This window comes from Protopterus annectens, chromosome 5.part1 (assembly GCF_019279795.1).
Source record: "Protopterus annectens isolate FY-2018-M chromosome 5.part1, PAN1.0, whole genome shotgun sequence".
In the NCBI taxonomy this organism is placed as follows: Eukaryota; Metazoa; Chordata; order Ceratodontiformes; family Protopteridae; genus Protopterus; species Protopterus annectens.
This window is the reverse complement of record NC_056736.1, coordinates 64,081,048-64,101,047: the sequence shown is the minus strand read 5'-3', so window position 1 is coordinate 64,101,047 and position 20,000 is coordinate 64,081,048. Positions and strand designations below refer to the sequence as shown.

The 20,000-nt window shown below is 39.6% G+C and overlaps 1 protein-coding gene across 3 annotated transcripts in view; it reads right to left on the bottom strand.

Annotated features, from left to right (window-relative positions):
• DIAPH3 (diaphanous related formin 3) overlaps positions 1–20,000 on the bottom strand; it is a 4,946,160-nt gene that overhangs the window by 2,557,276 nt on the left and 2,368,884 nt on the right. For all 3 annotated transcript variants that reach the window (XM_044072887.1, XM_044072888.1, XM_044072889.1), the window contains one exon: positions 9,356–9,706. In XM_044072887.1, the coding sequence (XP_043928822.1) occupies positions 9,356–9,706 (351 nt within the window). The remainder of the gene's footprint in view (positions 1–9,355; positions 9,707–20,000) is intronic.

Sequence of the window (20,000 nt, the reverse complement as noted above, 5' to 3'; positions counted from 1 at the left end):
GCCATAGGGCAGATAGCCTAGCATGAACCTATACATATATATATATATATATATATATATATATATATATATATATATATATATATGGGTTTCCTTTGTTTTGTTGAATCTCATTTGACTGAATTTCATTTCACCCCAACCACATTGCTGAAAATACAAATTACTGAAAACTCATTTCACTGAATCTCATTTCACTGAACTGAACTTGGTGTATATCTATATATATATATATATATATATATATATATATATATATATATATATATATATATATACATGGCACTGTGCAGAGTACAGTACCTGTAAAGGAAGTAAAAGGTATTTGCCCTTTTCCCTACTATAGTGCAATCCTGGAGTTAGTATATATAGTTGGGGGGGCACAGCCCCCACTTTGTTTTGTTTTATATTGTACTTTACCAAAACCTTCAAACCAATACATTTTAAACAACAGACATACATAGTTGCAACACCAATGACTAACTCTCTCCAGAAGACAATATGAACTGAAACTACCACCCCCCCCAACTATATATATTAACTCCAGGACCGCACTACATTGGACAAAAGGGCATATACCTTTTACTTGCCTTACAATACTCTACACAGTGCCATATATACTAACTGCAGTTCAGTGAAATGAGATTTCAGCGAAGTGGTCGGGGTGATTATTTATACACACACACACACATACATACATACATACATACACACACACACACACACACACACACACACACACATATATATATATATATATATATATATATATATATATATATATATATATATATATATATATATATTATATATACACACACACACACACACACATTTCTGTACAAATTTCTATTTTACTTTGCAGACTTGATGCTCAAGTGCTCATGAATATGCATTTTAAGGGATTTTCCACTGAACATTCGTAGTAGATCAACAGAGCAAGAGAGAGGAACAAGTCATGTGACTGCTTTTATGATCTAGCTGGAAGAATGACATCTCTTTACAGATTTGCCCCATTCATTGTATGAGTTCCTGCAGTAATGGTTCTCAGAATTAACATATTTCATTATGGGGCTTGTTTTGTACAGAAGGGTGCTTCTTGAAAGAGTATTTTGCATTGACAGCATATGACATCCTAACTTTCAGTGCACAGCTGTATATTACTTAACGATAGAAGGTCATCATACAGAAGGAAATGATACAGATAGCCTGCATGATCCACTATTAAAATGTACTAGTTAAATAACCAAGAACCAATGAAAATATAACGTTAGAACCAGGCAGTTATTATGTTAGTCTGATGAAGTCTTAATAGGATGAATGCGCTTAATAAAATGTTATAGGTTGACAATATTTGTATGGTGACCACCTGATTCTGAAGTTATCTTTTTGTTGGTTATTGGTCTTATTTGGAAACATTTTTACCACTATCTTGGGTTCCATTGCTAGTTAAAGAAACAAATGCAATTGGTTCACAACTGTTTATATAACACAGCTGGCTATTCGCCTACTCCAGAACAAAAACAAATCATACACCAAGGAATGAGGAAACTGACACACAGAAAAAGATACAGAGAAATAATGTTCAATGAAAAATGATGTGGAAGATAAAGGACTAAAGGAAAAACATACAGAAAAGCTTCTGAACAAGGGATATACTCAAATTAGGGAGCATTACTGATGTGGAGAACATACAAGAAATTAACTGGAACAAAAAAGCTAAGTGTCTTAGCTTACCTTGCCAAAAGTACTGCCTGGGAAAAAACACAAAAATAGCAGACAAATGTAGTACATAAGGACCTCTCATAATACTCGACCCTGAAAATTGCCTCAGTTAGCAAACAATGTTAATTAGAATCCTCCTTGGCCAACATGTTCAGGTCTCTCATTTGTTTCCCAATAAAGAGCAAGGAACCTTGTGTCAAGGATGCATGGAGGACCAAAAGAAACTGACCAAAAATGTGTCCACTATCCCGAAAAAAGGAGACTGCTAGATTTTACAGAAAAGGATAGGGAAAGTTTTCCTACTAAATGAGAAAGTAGGAAACACTGTGCCATAGGGAGAAAATCCATGGTTGGTAGCAAGAAAGGCCAAGAATTTCAGCCAACAACTGCAGATGGAAGTGGCTGTGTTAATGCACTTAACAGTAATGCTTTAAATTGTGTTTCTCACTAAGGTGATACATCCAATGCCACTGCATTTCTTGACTGGTAACTTAATGGATGCCAAGATGATTTGAAGCCAGGCATCAAACATGGGTAATTTGGTTTTGGTGTGCATCACAACCAATATCCAGAATGTGCAAGTAGAAGAAAATATTTTTTTCTCCCTTGAAGCTGACCATCAGCTGCCACCTGAGCCTCACCTTGACCACTAGCACTATTCTAGTTCACCTACAAACCCCCTGACTAGGGTCCATGAGGAAATTGAGGCATTTCTGAGCAGCTTCAAAATGTTGATGAGGGATTATTTTTACTTATGCTCAAACTTTTGGTCTCACTTACACGTGTGTATGTATCCAGTGGCCAGAGGTGCATTAGGACGTGCAACACATCATCACTATTCTCCACAATGACTCATCCACATCCCCTCCTATTCCCACTTTAGGATAATGCCCCTTCTGTGTATCTTTCACTTCCAACAGGGATCCAATGCAAGACACATTCAGGCATGCACCTCTCTCCCCAGCACAGGCATGCCCATCATTCTCCTATGGTGCCTCTGGCACATCTAAACATGGCAAAATAGAATCCGTTAACACTATAGCTAGGCATACCCATGTAGTTGGCATGCAAAATTATGTGTTGGTGCAAAGTCTGGAAGGAAGAAGTTCATCTTTGTGCTGATGACACAACTTTATGAAATATAAGCAAGATAAAAATGTGCAGAACAGATTAGAAGACACTTGGCAGGAATGCAGGAATGTTCTAAAATGTAACAGTAAATCAAATATAAAAATGTGCAAAAAACATACCTGTAAAATAGAAATTAAGAAAGGAGTGCAGTTTGGATGTGAGAGGTAATAAAAGAAAAGGGTCTTGAGAGTAATAGCACAGAAAATAAAAGCAAATGTAGTGGAAAAAAACAGCAAGAAAGTCAGGTGGATAATTAAATTCTACAGGAAGAATCAGAAAATGAAACTGAGACGTTAGTTTCCCACTTTAGAAATAACTTAAAAACTTGTAGTGAGTACATTGTATAGTTCATGAGAAATATATTTATTTATTGATCGGATGATTTCTATTTGTTACCTAGGCAAGATTTATCTGATGAAGTCTATACTTTGCAGGACAAAATGTTAGAACTAATATTTGGCTTTGAATTAAAGCAATGGTTCGTGATACATCATCTGTAGTGCTTCATGAATGTGCTTGTGTACTTCTTTTGATGTACTATAGCCATATTTAGTGCATGTCTGGTCATGTATCTTAACTATCCAGAATTTTGCAGAATGTCCAGATTTTTGACTAATATGTTCTAGTCTGTTCCTCATAAAATTTGTGGCTTTTTGGCAAATTATTGGGGACTGAGGTCTCTAAATAAGGACAAGACATTTGAGTTTCAGACTTCATATCATTTAGAAAATGCATTCCAATATAAAACCTGTTATTCTCTCAACTTTCTATGTTTATAAGAGCATTATTAACAATCTGTCACTGATTTTGGGTCTTCGGCTCCCCCCATTATTTCTAGCTTTGTCCAGAATTTTTGAGCTAAGAGGTTGAGAGGTACGGATCTGGCACTAAAGGCTGTGGGAAGCTCACCAACTTACAATAAGCAAAGAGCATGACTTAAAATAAAACTGAACCAGCCATAGATGACAACTTCACAACTCTTAATTGGTGTCTTCACTACCTCAACAGAACATGTGGCTATCAAAAGGCAGATTTTTAATGGAAAGGGATGACCAGATACCTCCATGGATTTATGTGGGTTTGCTTCATTAGAACAAAAGGAATAGGAAGTCTGGGAACCTGATGCTTGGGCCTGGAAGGGACACAAAAAAGATTAAGGTCTACAGAGGTATTCATTCCAGTATGACCATTCTGGAGACAGGAGAAGCCCGAGGGAGAGTACTGGCAGCGCAAAAATGGTCATGAGATTCAGCAGCCTTGGAATATAGATGAATCCATTATTCAAAAGGATGCAAAAAGGCTAGAAGTGCCTGATCAACTATTCATTAGCAGAGATGTAGAGTACATCTTGAATTTTACAGGCACTAGGATTAAAATGACAATAGCAAATGATTTTCATCCTGGAGGCAACTGAACAGGGGATGGAACTTTTTTTTATCAAATCCTTAATAGTGAGTTGGGATGTGCTTCTGTGGTGACAAAGCAGTCCCAACAAACTCTTATTTTCTCAACCAGTGGGAATCCTGATTCCCAGCTGTAACTTTCCAGTCAGGGTCACTAGCCCTCTCTTACTGCAAAACAGAAAACTGTTAAAGACATGAAGGTCACAGAGCTTCCACAGTTGTAGACAAAAAGTGAGCTGCCCTACTTTACTGATAAAGAACTTACCTTTTAAGTGCTGGTACTCCTCCTTACAGGTCACTGCATCCAATAAGGCATGGTGTAGGAGCACCCTGCTCCCTTCCTAAACAGCAGGAATAACACTGCAAATCCATAAACCAAACCAAAAACAGACAAGTAATCCAAAAGTACCTCGAGAGTAGCAGCACACAGGAAAAAATCTGTTCACTGCGTTACCGAAATACCAGCTTTAATGATGATCATTAAAGCTGGTATTTTGCTAACGCTGTAGACAGCTTTTTTCCTGTGTGCTGCTCCTCTTGAGGTACTTTTAGGATTACTAAACAGCAGGAATACCTAATCTTACACACACACACACACACACACACACACACACACACACACACACACACACACAAAATGTCTGCTTTTTGATCAGAGCCTCAACCTACACCAGGACAAAAATGAGCAGCCTTGTCCATTCCAGCATGTCACCCCACACCCCTCCCCTTAAAGACAGCTAAATGAGAAAAGTCTTAATCTTCATCCCCTGTAACTCAGCTCCTGCAGGTGCCAAAACCACTACTTGGACTCATGCCTATCGGGCGCTAGAATCCGCCACATAACACAAGCACTCGGGTCACTCCACAGCAAGTACAAATATGACACAGTCATTTGTCCATGCTGGTGTGAACGACCTGAGACGTACCACCCTGACTGCATGAAAAGAGACAGAGATGACATGCTGACCCACGCAGCTTCGCAAGGGAGGGCGGCTTGCACCTGTCACCCTGGGATTCCGGATATTGGCTTCAACACTGTGGGTTTTACCTCATATCATGCGTTCGGCCCCAAAACCGGACCCACCCCACAAAGGGAGGGTGTATCCATATTCATAAAAGATAACTCACACCTTGGTTCCAGGTTAGCAGCAAAGATGGAAACCATCCAGTCCAGGTGCAAAATACAATAAACTGCTCTGCTCTAATTGTAGCATGCTACACAGGCCACCCTCTGTTCATAAATTAATGCCATGGAACAGCTAGTCACTGTTCCACGAGGAGGAGAAAATATACTAGATCTTTCCAAAGGGGGCAAGCGTCCAGTCTGGTGGACCCCAGCCACATAAAGGAAGTCACCCCTGATCATTATTAGTTCAGTGCAAACCCCCCTACCCTAGAGGAGACTATCCCAGCCCAAAGTGTAGCCTCCCCGACGACATCTCAAATGCAGGTGAAAGCTCTCTAAAACTAAAAAAAACACAGCATCAATGGGACGGATGGTGTCCCCCCTGTGTGCTACACAAGCTAAATGAGGAATTAAACCAGGCAGCTTTTGCTTGTTTAATCTCAGCCTACAGGTGCCCAAGGAGTGTGGAGGACGGCAGCTGGTGGTCCCACTCCAAAGGTGTGGCGCCTCACGGACCCGTAAATACCGCCCCATAAGCTTAACAAGTCTAGTCTGCAAAGCTATGGAGAGGATCATAATGTTGGACCCGACCCAGTTTGGCTTTGTCAAGGGAAGATCATGCCTTTTGAACTTGGTCGACTTCTCTAAATAGTTGCTGGTGTCAGACTCCAATTTCGGTCACAAGTGGTGTCCCACAGGAGAGGCTCCGGTCCTTGGCTATTGTTTGGCATCTACTTCTCCAAGTACAGGCCAACATGGGGAGACTTTTGTTGACAAAGTTGAGCCATGGCCTGAAGTTAAAAAAAAAAAAATGTATAGTCCTTCCCTTGGAAAAACAAGGTAACCCCAAGCTACCATAAGAGCAGCGAGCAAAACCTTTAAAAACGATATATAATATAAATGCTGGAGGGATAGATTTATCATCAGAGACTCCCTATCAGTATTTTTTAATAGGGGTGGCGTAAGCTTACATAAATTTGGCTAGGCTTATAAATGCCTTAGGGCAGATAGCCTATCACCTGGGTTTGTACTCAGGGTTCTTCCCTCTATACTTAAGTAGTAAGGGCAGAATATTAGTGGTTTAACTATTATTCAGCTTCATGTTTTTTTTCTTCTTCTTTCTGTTGCATCCTTACTTAGCATGCTTCCAAACCATTTCTATATTCCCATTACTTCTCGTCCTGCTTATCTGGTGGGGCCTTAGAACTGAACCTAGTGCTCTTCTGCAAAGGCAGGCTCTGATACCAAGGCAGCATTCCTAACCAAAGGATTTGAGATCTGCGAGCAATGCAATGCCATCACATTTTAGTAATGAAATCTCTCTCACATTTGCCCTTCTGCAAAGATGCTTAATAACAGGAAATGATAATTCATAGTCAATTACACATCATATAACTCAAATGGCATCTCACCACAGTATGGCATACTCCAGCCAGTCACACTATTCAAGGCTACACACTGCACTTGCTAATACATTGTCTGTCCTTTCACTAGAAGATGAACAAAATCCAAACACACCTGTTCAAGTTCGCGTCTGATTACCTCCAGATAACTGGAATTTATTTCAAAACAGCACTGTGGGCAGTAGCAGCACCAACACCAATGGGTCATCAAACTTGACTTGCTTATTATTTTAATTCTGGGGATAATAAGGAGTACATAGGCCTCTGTGCAAACTGTTCCATTTCCAAACTACATTTATTTATATAAAGATTACTAAAATAAAGCAATCATAACCTATAATATTACAAAAATGATACTACACTGCATGGGTGCCAGAACCATAGGGTAGGGCAACAGCCCCTCCTCCCACTTCCAATAGCTTTTCAATGCACCCTTAAACTGCTGCTATAGTAGTAATTATTAGATCGTGATGAAAGTAAATGAATAAATGGCCTCAGTCATATATTTCAAGTTGCTGTTGACACACATCATACAGCTTTGCCTCTTAAACACTACCCCTACCCCTAACATACCGCTATCATCTGTGTATCCATCTGACAACCAAAGTGCAGTAACATTCAAACTTGTTGATCACAGATGCATATTTACAATATGCCAACGTACCCCTACCTCCAAAGGTTAGCCACCTGTATATACACTTCTTGTATGTGACTGTGAGAAAAGAGAAAAAAATTAGCACAGTCATGTATTCCACCTAGTAAATAGAAACAAAGGACGTCCACTCTGGCCAAAGGAATAAACAGGTATTTATTATAATAAAAAATAGGTAATTGATTTCACAGGTATCCCACTTCCTCAGACCATTATGAAATAATAAAAAAATGTAAGATAAACATCATTTAAAAAGCATTCTTAACCTATCAAATCAGAAAAAAATAAGCACATGACATACTAAGACAAAAACAATAAAATCAATGAAACAAGCCTCTATGCTTCAATACCGGTTTTAAAGAGACATGATCCAGATTCAAACCAGGGCTATGATCAGCCCTAAAATCTAAAATCCACTGCAGTTCATTGTATTCAGTTTTTTTTTTGATATCTCCCTCTCCTATAGTGTTATTAATCGATTCTAGTACTAAAAACTTGAATGCTCACGTCCTTTTTCCATTACAAGTTTAGCTGCAGCACTATTCACCATTTCTTTCTTAATATCATTACAGTGTTATTCACATAAATCACAAAAAATGCTGAAATTCCACAGTAACCTGAGCAATACTGTGGAATTTCAACATTTTCTGTGGATTTTTGTGAAGATTAAAGTCCTTTTGCACGGAGCTCCTGGTGGTACCTCATTTTTGGTGATTTATGTGACTTTTTACTTTGTTTCACCTAGAGGCTGGTATATAGTTTGTTTTATCATTACAGTGTTCTAAGATCCTCTCTTTCAGTGTGCAGTTGGTTTTATCTATGTAAAATCCTTCACATTTTGTGCGCTGTGCTAAGTAGACTAAATTTTTAGTTCTGCAATCTGCATAGAAATTAAACTCAACTTCTTCTTCTTCTTTCGGCTTTTCCCGGTTAGGGGTCGCCACAGTGGATCAACATTCTTGACAAATATAGGATGATGAATGTATAACACACTCCAAATAAACCTGCACATACAAGACTGTCAAGGGAGAGTTCCCAGATGGTCTGAGAATACCTTATTCTTAGAGTGGTGGTGTGTGTAACAAAGATTCTGCTTGAGCATTTTATTAGCTCACTTTAGTTTCATTTGTACGTTTCTATGAAATTTCGATACAGTCAGTCCAAATGTAACTCATTATACTACATGCTTCTTGTGTAATGGGCATGTTTCTGTTATAGTACAGACAGCTAAAAAAACTGTCCTTTTAGATAATTAAGTGTCCCCTTTTCCTTCCACCCCTGCAACCTTCAGCAGCTTCCAGCACCCCTGCCACACTATAAATTTCAATTTGTGGTTGGTACTAAAAACAAAGCTAACTGTTGTGCTTATTTCTGAATTATACAAAGCACTCTAATATAGCAATGCTTAAAACAAACTCCTTCTAAAGTCAAATCTCTAATCAGCTTTAAGCCCTGAAGACAAACGCTTTTTACTTCAGCAAAATGTGTATGGAATATAAATAATGTAACCTTGCCTAGTTGATGCTCCTTTATAAGCAACCCTGGTGAGTTCAGTAATGGTTTAGCTAATTACTGAACAAAACATGAATGGAAACTGTTACTGTTCTCAATCATCTAAAACAAAGTAAAGTTTTATTCTGCCTGTAGAATTAACAATTCTTATGAAATATAGCAATATAAATCAACCACAAATATCTATGTGTTAGAAACAATTATAGGGAAAAGTATTAGTGACACAAATACAGACAATGAAGTCTTAAACAAATGAATCAAAGTTAGTTAAAAAATGAGCAAGAAACTGAAAGAGTTCATTTCCTTTCAAGTTTACCTGGTTGCTGTCCAAATGTTTAAATTAGCAAACGTGCAACAAAGCTCCTCATGGAAAAATGAAAACTGACAGACTTATAAATAAACTCACCTTGCACCAGTTAAATCGTTTCATGCCAGTTTCAGGTCTGAATTCCTTTTTAGGCCTCAGTCCAAATGGCAACACATGGGAAGGTGGAGACCAAAGTCGTGCTCCTAAACCACACATTGGAGGAGGAGGTATTCCAGATGGAACATGTAAACCTGAACCGTTAAGTGGAAGAAGGGGTGGAGGAGGAGGTACTCCACACCCAGGGGGTAGTGGTGGTGGAGGAGGGGGTGGCATTCCACTAATTCCTGGAAGAGGAGGTGCTGGGGGAGGTGGTGGTACTGAAGTATTTGATGTAATTCCTCCAGATGACTGTTGGTATCGAACACTTGAACCAGCCAGTGCTGAGCCATACTGAAAACAGAAAAAAAAACAAGTTCTTCTATAAACATGATATCAAGGCATTTAAAAGAGCAACACTCACAAATGTTCTAGATACTATAAAAAGTGCATTTCTCACATAAAATGTGCTTAAACGGCGTGGTATTATAGTATGAATTTGTACCAGGAAAAACAAGGCAAAAACATCACTGTAAACTGCAGCAAGTCAATTTAATTTGAAGTTATTTTTCTGTGCATGTCTTCTAGTTTTCTGAAAGGACAGCACAGAAATAAAAAGAGATCATTACAGGTTTTATTAATGAGTATAAGAGTGTGGTTCTTCTAGAACTCGGGAATAAAAAGCATTTTAGTATAACAAAATTCAAAGCATGAACAGACTGTATCCTTTACAAAAAGGAGGATGCGGCTCACAAAAAATATGCTTCATTCCGGATTCCATGGTGCAGGGGGATGCAGCCCTGCCAGCAACCCAGGTGACTGGACTTGATAAGTAACCCTGGCATTGGAGAAGCCAGGCAGAGACAGGGTGGACTGAAAGGGCATAAGCTCACTCTCTACCCTGTGTGTGTGTGTGTGTGTGTGGGGGGGGGGGGTACATACAGGCATGATTTGATTTTCCTGGTGGAGGCTGGGGAAACCACCCAACATGTTATGAGGTTGATAGGCAGAGTTGTTTACTGGTATACACTTTTTGTGAAAATGAAGACTGCCCAGTGCTGTAAACTCATTGTACTTTTTATCTTCTGCAGAACTGAACATGTGTTGGGATATAAATCAAAGGAAAAAAAAATACAAACCACTCTCAATAGCTGTATAAATGATGGATCTTCTTGGCATGCCCTCATCCTAAGTGACATGGTATCAAATGGGTCACTAGGTCAAGAGGGGGGAGATGACTGACAGGCAATGGGAACAAAGCACAAAAAAAATAACATGCTTCATACTGTAAAACTTTATGGATTAACTATTACTTTCTACATATATGCTTAGCTTGTTCTAAAGCAGACTAACAGACATTTAATAGAATATTCTTAACGCGTGCACAATATTTATCCTTCAAAACTAGAATATCTGCACAATGACATTATAACAATTGAGACCGTCATACCCTGCTGTAATTTTTATTTTAAAAAGGATGAAGCAAAAGAAAGTACGGCTATTCAAAACAAAAGTGTGCACTAAACTCATGTACATAAAAAATGTGAGTTTATTCTACTTTGCAGATAGTTTTCAAAGCTATCGTATATACTTATCTGCGACAACACTACTGGACTGCCTTATTTGCATGTTGCTGTATTGTGCTACCACAGTGTCATAATTTCACTGATTGTATGCCAGAATTCCCTGGGCTAAGCCTTACTAGCATAAACCTTTTAAGGTGTGGTGTTACAGGCTGAAACACTTTCACTGCTAGCAATGGCCTTCTGGGGATCTCCCCAGAGACAGAGGAGCAAACAATGGTGAGGGGCTGATTTTCAATACTTAAACATAATCCAAAGGAAATAGGAAAAAATGTCTACTATGCATATACAGTGGATATAAAAAGTGTACACACCCCTGTTAAAATGCCAGGTTTTTGTAATATAAAGAAATGAGACCACAATAAATAATTTCAAAACTTTTCTCACCTTTAATGTGGCCTATAACCTGTACAATTCAATTGAAAAACAAACAAATCTGTTAGGGGAAAAAGTATAAAAAAGAAAAATACAATAAGCTGGTTGCATAAGTGTGCACACCCTTAAACTAATACTTTGTTGAAGCACCATTTGATTTAATTACAGCATTCAGTCTTCTTGGGTAGGAGTCTATCAGCATGGAACATCTTGACTTGGCAAAATTTGCCCATTCTTCCTTGCAAAAGCACTCCAAACCTGTCAGATTGCGAGGGCATCTTTTGTGCACAGCCCTCTTCGGGACACCCCACAAATTTTCTATTGGGTTTAGGTCTGGGCTATGGCTGGGTCATTCCAAAACTTTAATTTTCTTCTTGTGAAGCCATTCTTTTGTTAATTTGGATGCATGCTTGGGGTCATTGTTGTGCCGAAAGGTGACATTCCTCTTCATCTTCAGCTTTCTAGCAGATGCCTGAATTTTTTGGACCAAAAGAGACAGGTATTTGGAACTGTTCATAATTCCCTCCAACTTGACTAAATCCCCAGTTCCAGCTGAAGAAAAGCAACCCCAAAGCATGACACTGCCACCATCATGCTTCACTGTGGGGATGGTGTTCTTTTGGTGATGCAAAGTGTTGCTTTTTGCACCAACCGTACCTTTTGGAATTGTGGCCAAAAAGTGCAACCTTGGTCTCATCAGACCATAAGGCCCGAAGGGAGGATGGCAAACTATAAGCATTAGGAGCTGCCAAAATGCCCTAATTGCAGCAGCAAAACCAGCCCCAGATTTAGAGAAAAGTGAAGCAATGGGTGCTTAGAAAAAGTATACAAAATACTCCATGTGTAGCCCTTAAAAAAGAATAGAGTAGCCACCCCCTTAAAAGCTGTATGCCGGTAGTAAGCCCCAGTGGAATGCCAACTGGAATCTCCTGGAATCTGATTATGATGATGAAAACAACAGAAAGCAATACAAAAAAAACATCCACTTGTTTTGAAACAGTTTTGAAACAGGTTTGCCCTGGAAACAAACACTAAATGAAAAAAACTGCTGCTGCCCAAATAATCTCCTTTATATCAACAAATAGCCATCGCAACTGTCTGTGCAAATCCAAAGTGTTTAAAATCTTGCCCCTTTATTTTGGGGTTTGCATAAAAAGTAGGCAAATGAATAGTCTGGTTTAGCCACCACAAACCAAAAGGAGGCAGGCATAAAGGGTTAGTACGCCTATCCTTGTGGAAGAAGGAAAGAATTCCATGACGCCATAAGGGCCAGCCTGTAATTCAGAAACCCTGAGGTAATGGCCAAGCCAACAGCAGTCTTCTTGAATGATAAATTCCAACTGGGTAGCTGCAGGCTCAAAAGGTTGTAGTGTGTGTTTTCTCAACACAAAACAAAATTCAGAAAGGGAGTAGAGGAGCTCACATTGGGGGGTCTCATATTCTTTGCCTCTAAGGAATTGCTTAAACAAGGATGAGAAAATAATGGTGGGTCACAGTCATAGTGAGCAGAGTGAAGTTTGACATTGAGTAAATGACTGTTCTCCTCAGAGAGCAGGTGTGGAATCAAAAGGCCTGGGGCCAACCAGACTTCTCAGTAATGGGTACCAGTGCTGTCGAGGCCAATCCGGGAGCTATTAAAAATCATGGTTGGCTTTGTCCTGTCTGTCCCTTACCTTTACCTTTGGGAGTGGAGGGCAGTGGTGAAAGGCATACACGTGAAGATTGGCTCAATCCAATGAGAGAGAGCACTTCTCAAGCTGGTGGGATGACCTTTTGTGCAAAAACTTTTGTAGCTGGTAATTTAGTGGAGAAGAACAGATCTATGTCTGTCTGGAGTTCCCCACATGTCAATTCTTGAAATACATTACATGAGAATTTCCACCCTCGTGGGGATCCATAATTTGTCTGCTCAACACATCTGCTAAGGAGTTCTGTGTCCCTGGCAGAAACCTTGCCTGAAGATTGGACTAACATCTCCTTCAAGTTGATATGTAAATGTTGAATCTGGCAGGCCACGTGGTCTTGTACCATTTTTCCATTTTAGATGAGCTCCAAGCTTTTGTCTGTCTGAGGCTAGATTTAGAATCTGACTTGACTTCTGGGTCGGGTCACAGAGAGTCCCTTGTTTAGTGACATTCCTGAGCCACCACAAAAATTCCTTTTGAATGCAAGGTATTATCTGAATGTCCATATCTTGGCCATACATTTTGAGATACCATTTGTAGCTTCCTCATATGCAGTTTGGCATTGGGAAGTACCAGAATACAAGATGCCATGAACCCCAAGGCTTGATAGATTTGTATTCCTCTTGAGGAAAGCTACCACTGAACCCAGAACAACGTGAAACGCAACGCGCCAGAAGGTCGGGGCAATGCAGAGCAGAGGATAATGAAAAGCTCCCAGCCAATAAAACGCAGATACTTCCTGCAACTGGGCCTGATAGGAACATGAAGGTAAGCTTCCTTGAGATCACCATCCAATGATCTTTGCCCAGCAGAGGTAGAAAGGGTGCTGTTGTAGCACATTTTGGGAACTTGGAGTCCAGAGATGTGTGTTGGGGATAGATAACCAAATTGGTCTCCACGTTGTTCCCTTTCTTTGGTACTAGAAACAGAGAGAAAAAAATCCTTACCCACTTCCGCAGAGGGGACCCGTGTTAGCTCCTATTTGAAGTAGTTAGAAAATCTGTTGTGAGCCTCCTAGTCTTTGCTGAGGAGGAGCGTCTGGCCTGAAAGAATGCTTACCCACCTGTTCAGAGACATGCACCAAATCTTGTAATTCTTTCACAATGCCTTCTTCTGCCACCATCATCCACCTTTTCAATTGAGAAAGAAGAAAAATTTTGATATTTCAAGCATATGAAACTGGCAATTTAATTTCTCTATAGACATCAACCTGTACAAGTCTTCAGAAAAGTCTTCTGAAAACATCCGGCCTGTACAAAACTTTCCAACTTGGCTCCAATTCCTAGGCCTCTTATCAGGAGGGCAGGAAGAATCTAATCAGAGTAATCAAATCTTCTGCTATTTTTTTAAGCATGTGTGCTAGGACTGCACAGAACCTTACCACAACAGAAAGAGGCCAACAGAGAACTGAAGGAGTCTAACTCCTGGAAAGGGAAGAAAGTCTTAACTGGAAGCCTTCCAATTCAAAGGACCTGAGAATGAGGCCAAGCCCTGCCTGCTGAGAGAGGCCACATCCTGCAAATCCAAGCCTCCTGCAAAATCACAGAGAAGCCTCCATTGGAAGAGAAGCTCCACTCCGGAACCGGTTCCACTGAAGTTTCGAAGAACCGACTGTCCGGAACGGACGACTCATCTTTGGGCCAGCTTTTAACCGCTTGGACGGCGTCCCGCTTGCGGTAGCGGGCGCCATAGTATCCGACACAATATACCTAGCACAACCGCCACCGTAACACCAGCCAAGCAAACGACAAGCTTCGTAGCGACACTGCTATCGCCCCTAGCCCAGGCCCCAAACAACCATAGGCCAGGCTCATAATAATCCCAAGGCTATCACAAAGAACATTAAAACCTAATACATCCCATTAATCCCACAAGAATACATAAAAATGGGCCAAAAAAACAAATATTCTAGCGAGGTACTTAGAAACAAATATTCTAACAAACACGAACTCGAAGAAAATTTCGGCCCAGCCAGGCGGCACTCTGCGCCTCCGGACCCGCATGGCACTTAAAAAGGGGCGGGATGTGGCGATAGCGGGCCTGTACCGAGCAGGACCCTGACGCTCTGATGTCAGTTTTGAGCTGCGTCAGCCTAATACTTTGGTATTCAGGCGACCCGAGGACAACCGGACTACCACCCATATGTAAGGACTGCAGCAATGTGAGATGAAGAACATCACATTTTCCCACATGCTTTTGGGAGAGGATTTATGAGCACATCAGGGATATTAAGATTTGTAATTGTAATAGTGCTCTATACAAACATATTATCCAATTTCCTGAGCATGAATTTAAGTTTCTGGTTGTTGAGAAAGTATCTCAGTATCCACGTGGTGGTCTGTGGGAAGACTGTTTAGGGAGTTGTTTTGGCAGATTAAACTTAATGCCACTAAATTTCCGGGTCTTAATGACGTCCTTAGTTTAAGTAGTTTTTTGAAATTAAGGTCTTACCAGATGTAATTCATTATAAAATGCACTAGGGTAGCAGGTCATTTGTATAAGAAGGCTGCTGCTGTTTTTTTTATGAAATGATTTTATTTATTCTTTTTATTACGTCAGAAGTTTTGTTTAAGTGTGTATACATATGTTGGTTTATGCTTATTGGCGGCGCTTTTGTTTCAATATGTTTTATTGCTATCATTATTATAATGTTCTGGGGCTTTAAATTCTATTTAATAGTTTTTATTATCCATTAACTTCAATGTCATGTGATTTGTTTTAATATAAAATGCCTGTAGTTGAATGGGTTTTTTATTCTGAAGAAGTCAGCTGATCAATGCTGACGAAAGCGCTCAATAAAATTGTACTCTGTCAATTGGTGCTGCGATAAGTTGTCTTACTGGTTCGTTAAATAAGACTTGATGTATTGTTTTGCAAATTTTACCTGAGGCTAGATGTTTTTCTGTGCAAGAAAAGGCTTCCATCTTGCAGCCCTACCCCACAGTCCAGACATATGGTGAATATGGGAGATTGTTGTCAAATGTAGTACACAACCAGTACTTGCCAGAAATTCCTGCAGCTCCTTCAGTGTTGCTGTAGGTCTCTTGGCAGCCTCCCTGACCAGTTTTTGTCTTGTCTTTTCATCGGTTGTGGAGGGATATACAGTTCTTTGCAATGTCACTGTTGTCCCATATTTTCTCCACTTTTTGATGACTGTTTTCACTGTGTTCCACTTCCATGGTATATCCAATGCTCTGGAAATGTTTTTGTACCCTTCTCCTAACTAATAGATTTCAACAATGAGATCCCTTTGATGCTTTGTAAGCTCTCTGTGAACCATGGCTTTTGCTGTAGTAGGCAACTGAGTAAATATCAGGAAAATCCTCCTAGGACAGCTGAACTTTATTTGGGGTTAATCTGCGTCTTTTTAATTGATAGCAGGTGTGTATCCAAGAAGACTGAATGCTGTAATTAAATCAAAAGGTGCTTCAACAAAGTATTAGTTTAAGGGTCTGCAGACTTATGCAACCAGGTTATTGTACATTTTATTTTTTTATATTTTTTCCCCTAACAGATATGTTTTTCAACTGAATTGTACAGGTTATAGGTCACATTCAAGGTGGGAAAAGTTTTGAAATTATTTATTGTGGTCTAATTTTTTTTATATCACAAAAACCTGGCATTTTAACAGGGGTGTGTACACTTTTTATATCCACTGCAGTTCAATAATACTAAGACTACAAAGTCCATTATTCTACAAATCATAAACAACTGCAACTGGAGAGCACCATCACCTCTGCAGCTCCAGCACACTAATTTTCTGGATTCAGCAAAATTAACTGACTGCACGATGATTTGCAAATATTTTGTGTACTTGGTGCTTCAACAAAATCAGAAAAAAATTTTAAAACTGTATTTTTTTCAGTCCAAATGTTCTTCTTGCTTTCTATTTTTAACGACCCCATTTTTAACCCCTCTGCCTGCCATCCATCAGTCCCCTGTGACATATCTAGCCCACTCATTGCTAATGAGGGTGAGTGTCATTATCAGCCCATTCGATCCTCCATGAGTACAGCGGATTACACATCTGTCATCCAAGCATACATCAGTGTCACTCCACCAAGGAGCTTTTAACATCCTTTGGCAACTTCAGAGGGACACAAGTGCTGCCAGTCTTTGAGAGAGGAAGACATAAGCTTTGTTGCTTGAATACCACACCTGACCCATGGTGCTACATCATGTCCCTCTGGATCAGCCTCTGCAGGCTGTACCATCCAGGGGTTCTGGTGGATGCTGTCCAAGAAGCAAGCCAAGCTGCCTCATTCAACCCACGACAGGCAAGCTATATGCAGTTTAGTCCTTTCTACCTAACCTGCTCCCATGCCTACTAATCAACATGGGTCATCTGGCTTTATCCCTCCCCACCGTTCGAGCAGTTCCAGATAATGTGTGCGGTTGTGTAAATATCCAGAAAGATGCTAAATATCAAAATAAGTCTTATACAACCCAGAGCATGAAAAGACATACTTAACTATATTAAATAACCTGTAATAACAGCAACAGAGACATAACGGGAAAAAAAAAAGCTTTAAAATAATTTGCTGGCTGGCATTAACACATCGTGATGTAAAAGAATCTAAAGAAACGTGATGGCAAATATCAGATTTACTAGTTGCATAATTCTTAAAAACTTAATTCGCTTGCCACTGTTCTCTTGCAAAGCTCTATTTGAATGGCTGGGTAGAGAACTCTCTCTTTAGGCGTTTGTTGTGTACTTGTCATTTTTCCCATTACTTTAATTAGAATGGGGAATTTTAGATTTGCAGACCGAACTGCTCTCTCACACATAACTCCTGCTGAAAGATACTTGGAGAACATGGATGATAAATGGATATCAGATAGCTGTAGGGACCTGGGGGTTGAAATCAGGTTTTGTTGACTTTGCCAGGGACTAATCAGTTGGAGCATAACGATGATCAGTTGACAGCAATAAAACTATCATGTCATATCTGGTAAAGGGAATTCAAATAACAGCAGTGCTGGCAAACAGGGATTTTTTAACCTACACTGCAACCTTGAAACCTACATTCTGGCAAGTTCCATGAAGACTTGAAGATGACATTAAAGTATGCATTTTACTTCCAGGAGGTCTTAGAAATGAGTATTAACAACTGCCAGGCGCATCAAACAATAGTTGCCTTCTTAATTTTTTGCCTAACAAATGACCCTGCATCTCTTTTATTTTCAGATGCAGAAACATTAAGGACACTCACTAACATAAATGCAAGCAGAAAACAACTGAATACGGAAATGAAAATGAAATATTTTCAGTAATCACTTAGGAGACTATGAAGTGTGAAGGTTCACTCAGCTGCCTCCCATCCTGAAACAAACAACAATTTCTGATGCCATACTCAACTATTTTTTGCTGTTTAAATCATGGTCTGTGAAAGCTTATATAAGCATTCTTATTATGAGTTATTAAACACTTTGCATTAGCATATAGTAAAATAATACAAACTATGATAATGAGGGGATGGAAAAAAGTAAATAGCAATAATGTCCTAGCAATAAAGCCCCGAGACCGAAACATTTCACCTATTTACTGCGGTAGCGTTGTCGCCTCACAGTAAGACGCTGTAAGGTTCGATTCTCAGCTAGAGCGTCTTCTGCGTGGAGACATGCATGAATGGGCGTACCTTCGTTGAAGGCTGTGCGTCAGGCCTGGCAAGCCGGTAGGTAAAAATCATCTGACAATCATTAGCGGACCAGAGTTCCGCTGTGTCGACCCCTAACCGGGAAAAGCCGAAAGACACAAACAAACTTGCACAAGCAACTAGCAAATGTCAGGTTTAAACCTTTGCCTTGAGCACATTACTAACAAAATGCCCGATATTATCAATATCAGCATTAATCTCATTAATTTGTTATAGAATGTCTCTCTAAAGTATGTGTTCCTTTTGCTCAGGACACTGATGAAAAGCTGTCCTTGGGCAAAGTACACTCTCCCAGAGAAGAGTAAATGCAGAAAAAAACATGTTTTGTAAAGCTTTATTATTAATAGCATTAACTCAATACCACCTCTAATCAATGTTTTCCCACCTTTGTATCCTTTATTCTGAATGAATGTTCATTGAACATAGTTAAGTTAGAGTCTCCCTTCATCTGTAACCCCCAATTCCAGCCTAGCATAAGGGATATTTTCAACTGCTGCACAGATCCCAAATAGCTTTTACTCCAAATATCAAATCACCTCAAAAAACTACGAGAGCTGCCAGGAACAGTACTAATAAATGCATAGCAAAGGCTGCAGAAGAACACGTGTTTGCAATGTTACTAAACTCCACTGCTGCTGCTGCTATTTCTGACACACAGCGCACTGAGAAAGAGATTCAAACTCAAGACATTTGTCTGTCAGTCCCAACATCAAAAGCCAAACTGCTAAAAATGTCACCATAACTATCCAAGGAAGCACATCACAATGTAATGCAAAACAACTAGCACTATAAAACCAAAGTTAAAAACAACATTAACAATAATAATCAATACATAAAGACATAAAAGTCAGAAGACTACTAAAAAGGAGAAGTGGCTTAATCAACACGTGGAAAATAACCTGAGTTAAACAGTCAAGGCATGCACCCCTCAAGATATGCATCCTGGACAAATTTTCACAGTGGTATACACATTATACCCCTGGCAATTGCCACAGATCCTACAACAAATGCAACAGTATGTTCATGTATCAAATGTACCTGTGATCAAGTGCTACTCTGACAAACATGGTCAGACCTGGTGAGATGACATGTACCAAACATGCAGCATACTGCCCGAAAGGAAGTGAAAAGTTGATATAGTTTGACTACATCAATTTCAAGAACATTTTGCTACTGCAGTATCTAACCTGCAGCTGACACATGAAACAGTTTGGCACCAAGTATATTGGTCTGTTTGTATTCAGCACAAAGAGCAATGATAAAAACATACCTAAATACTACGTACAAATATAATCTAGACAGACCTTCATTCTTAATGTAGCAGTCACCACTCCTATTCTGCTTTAAA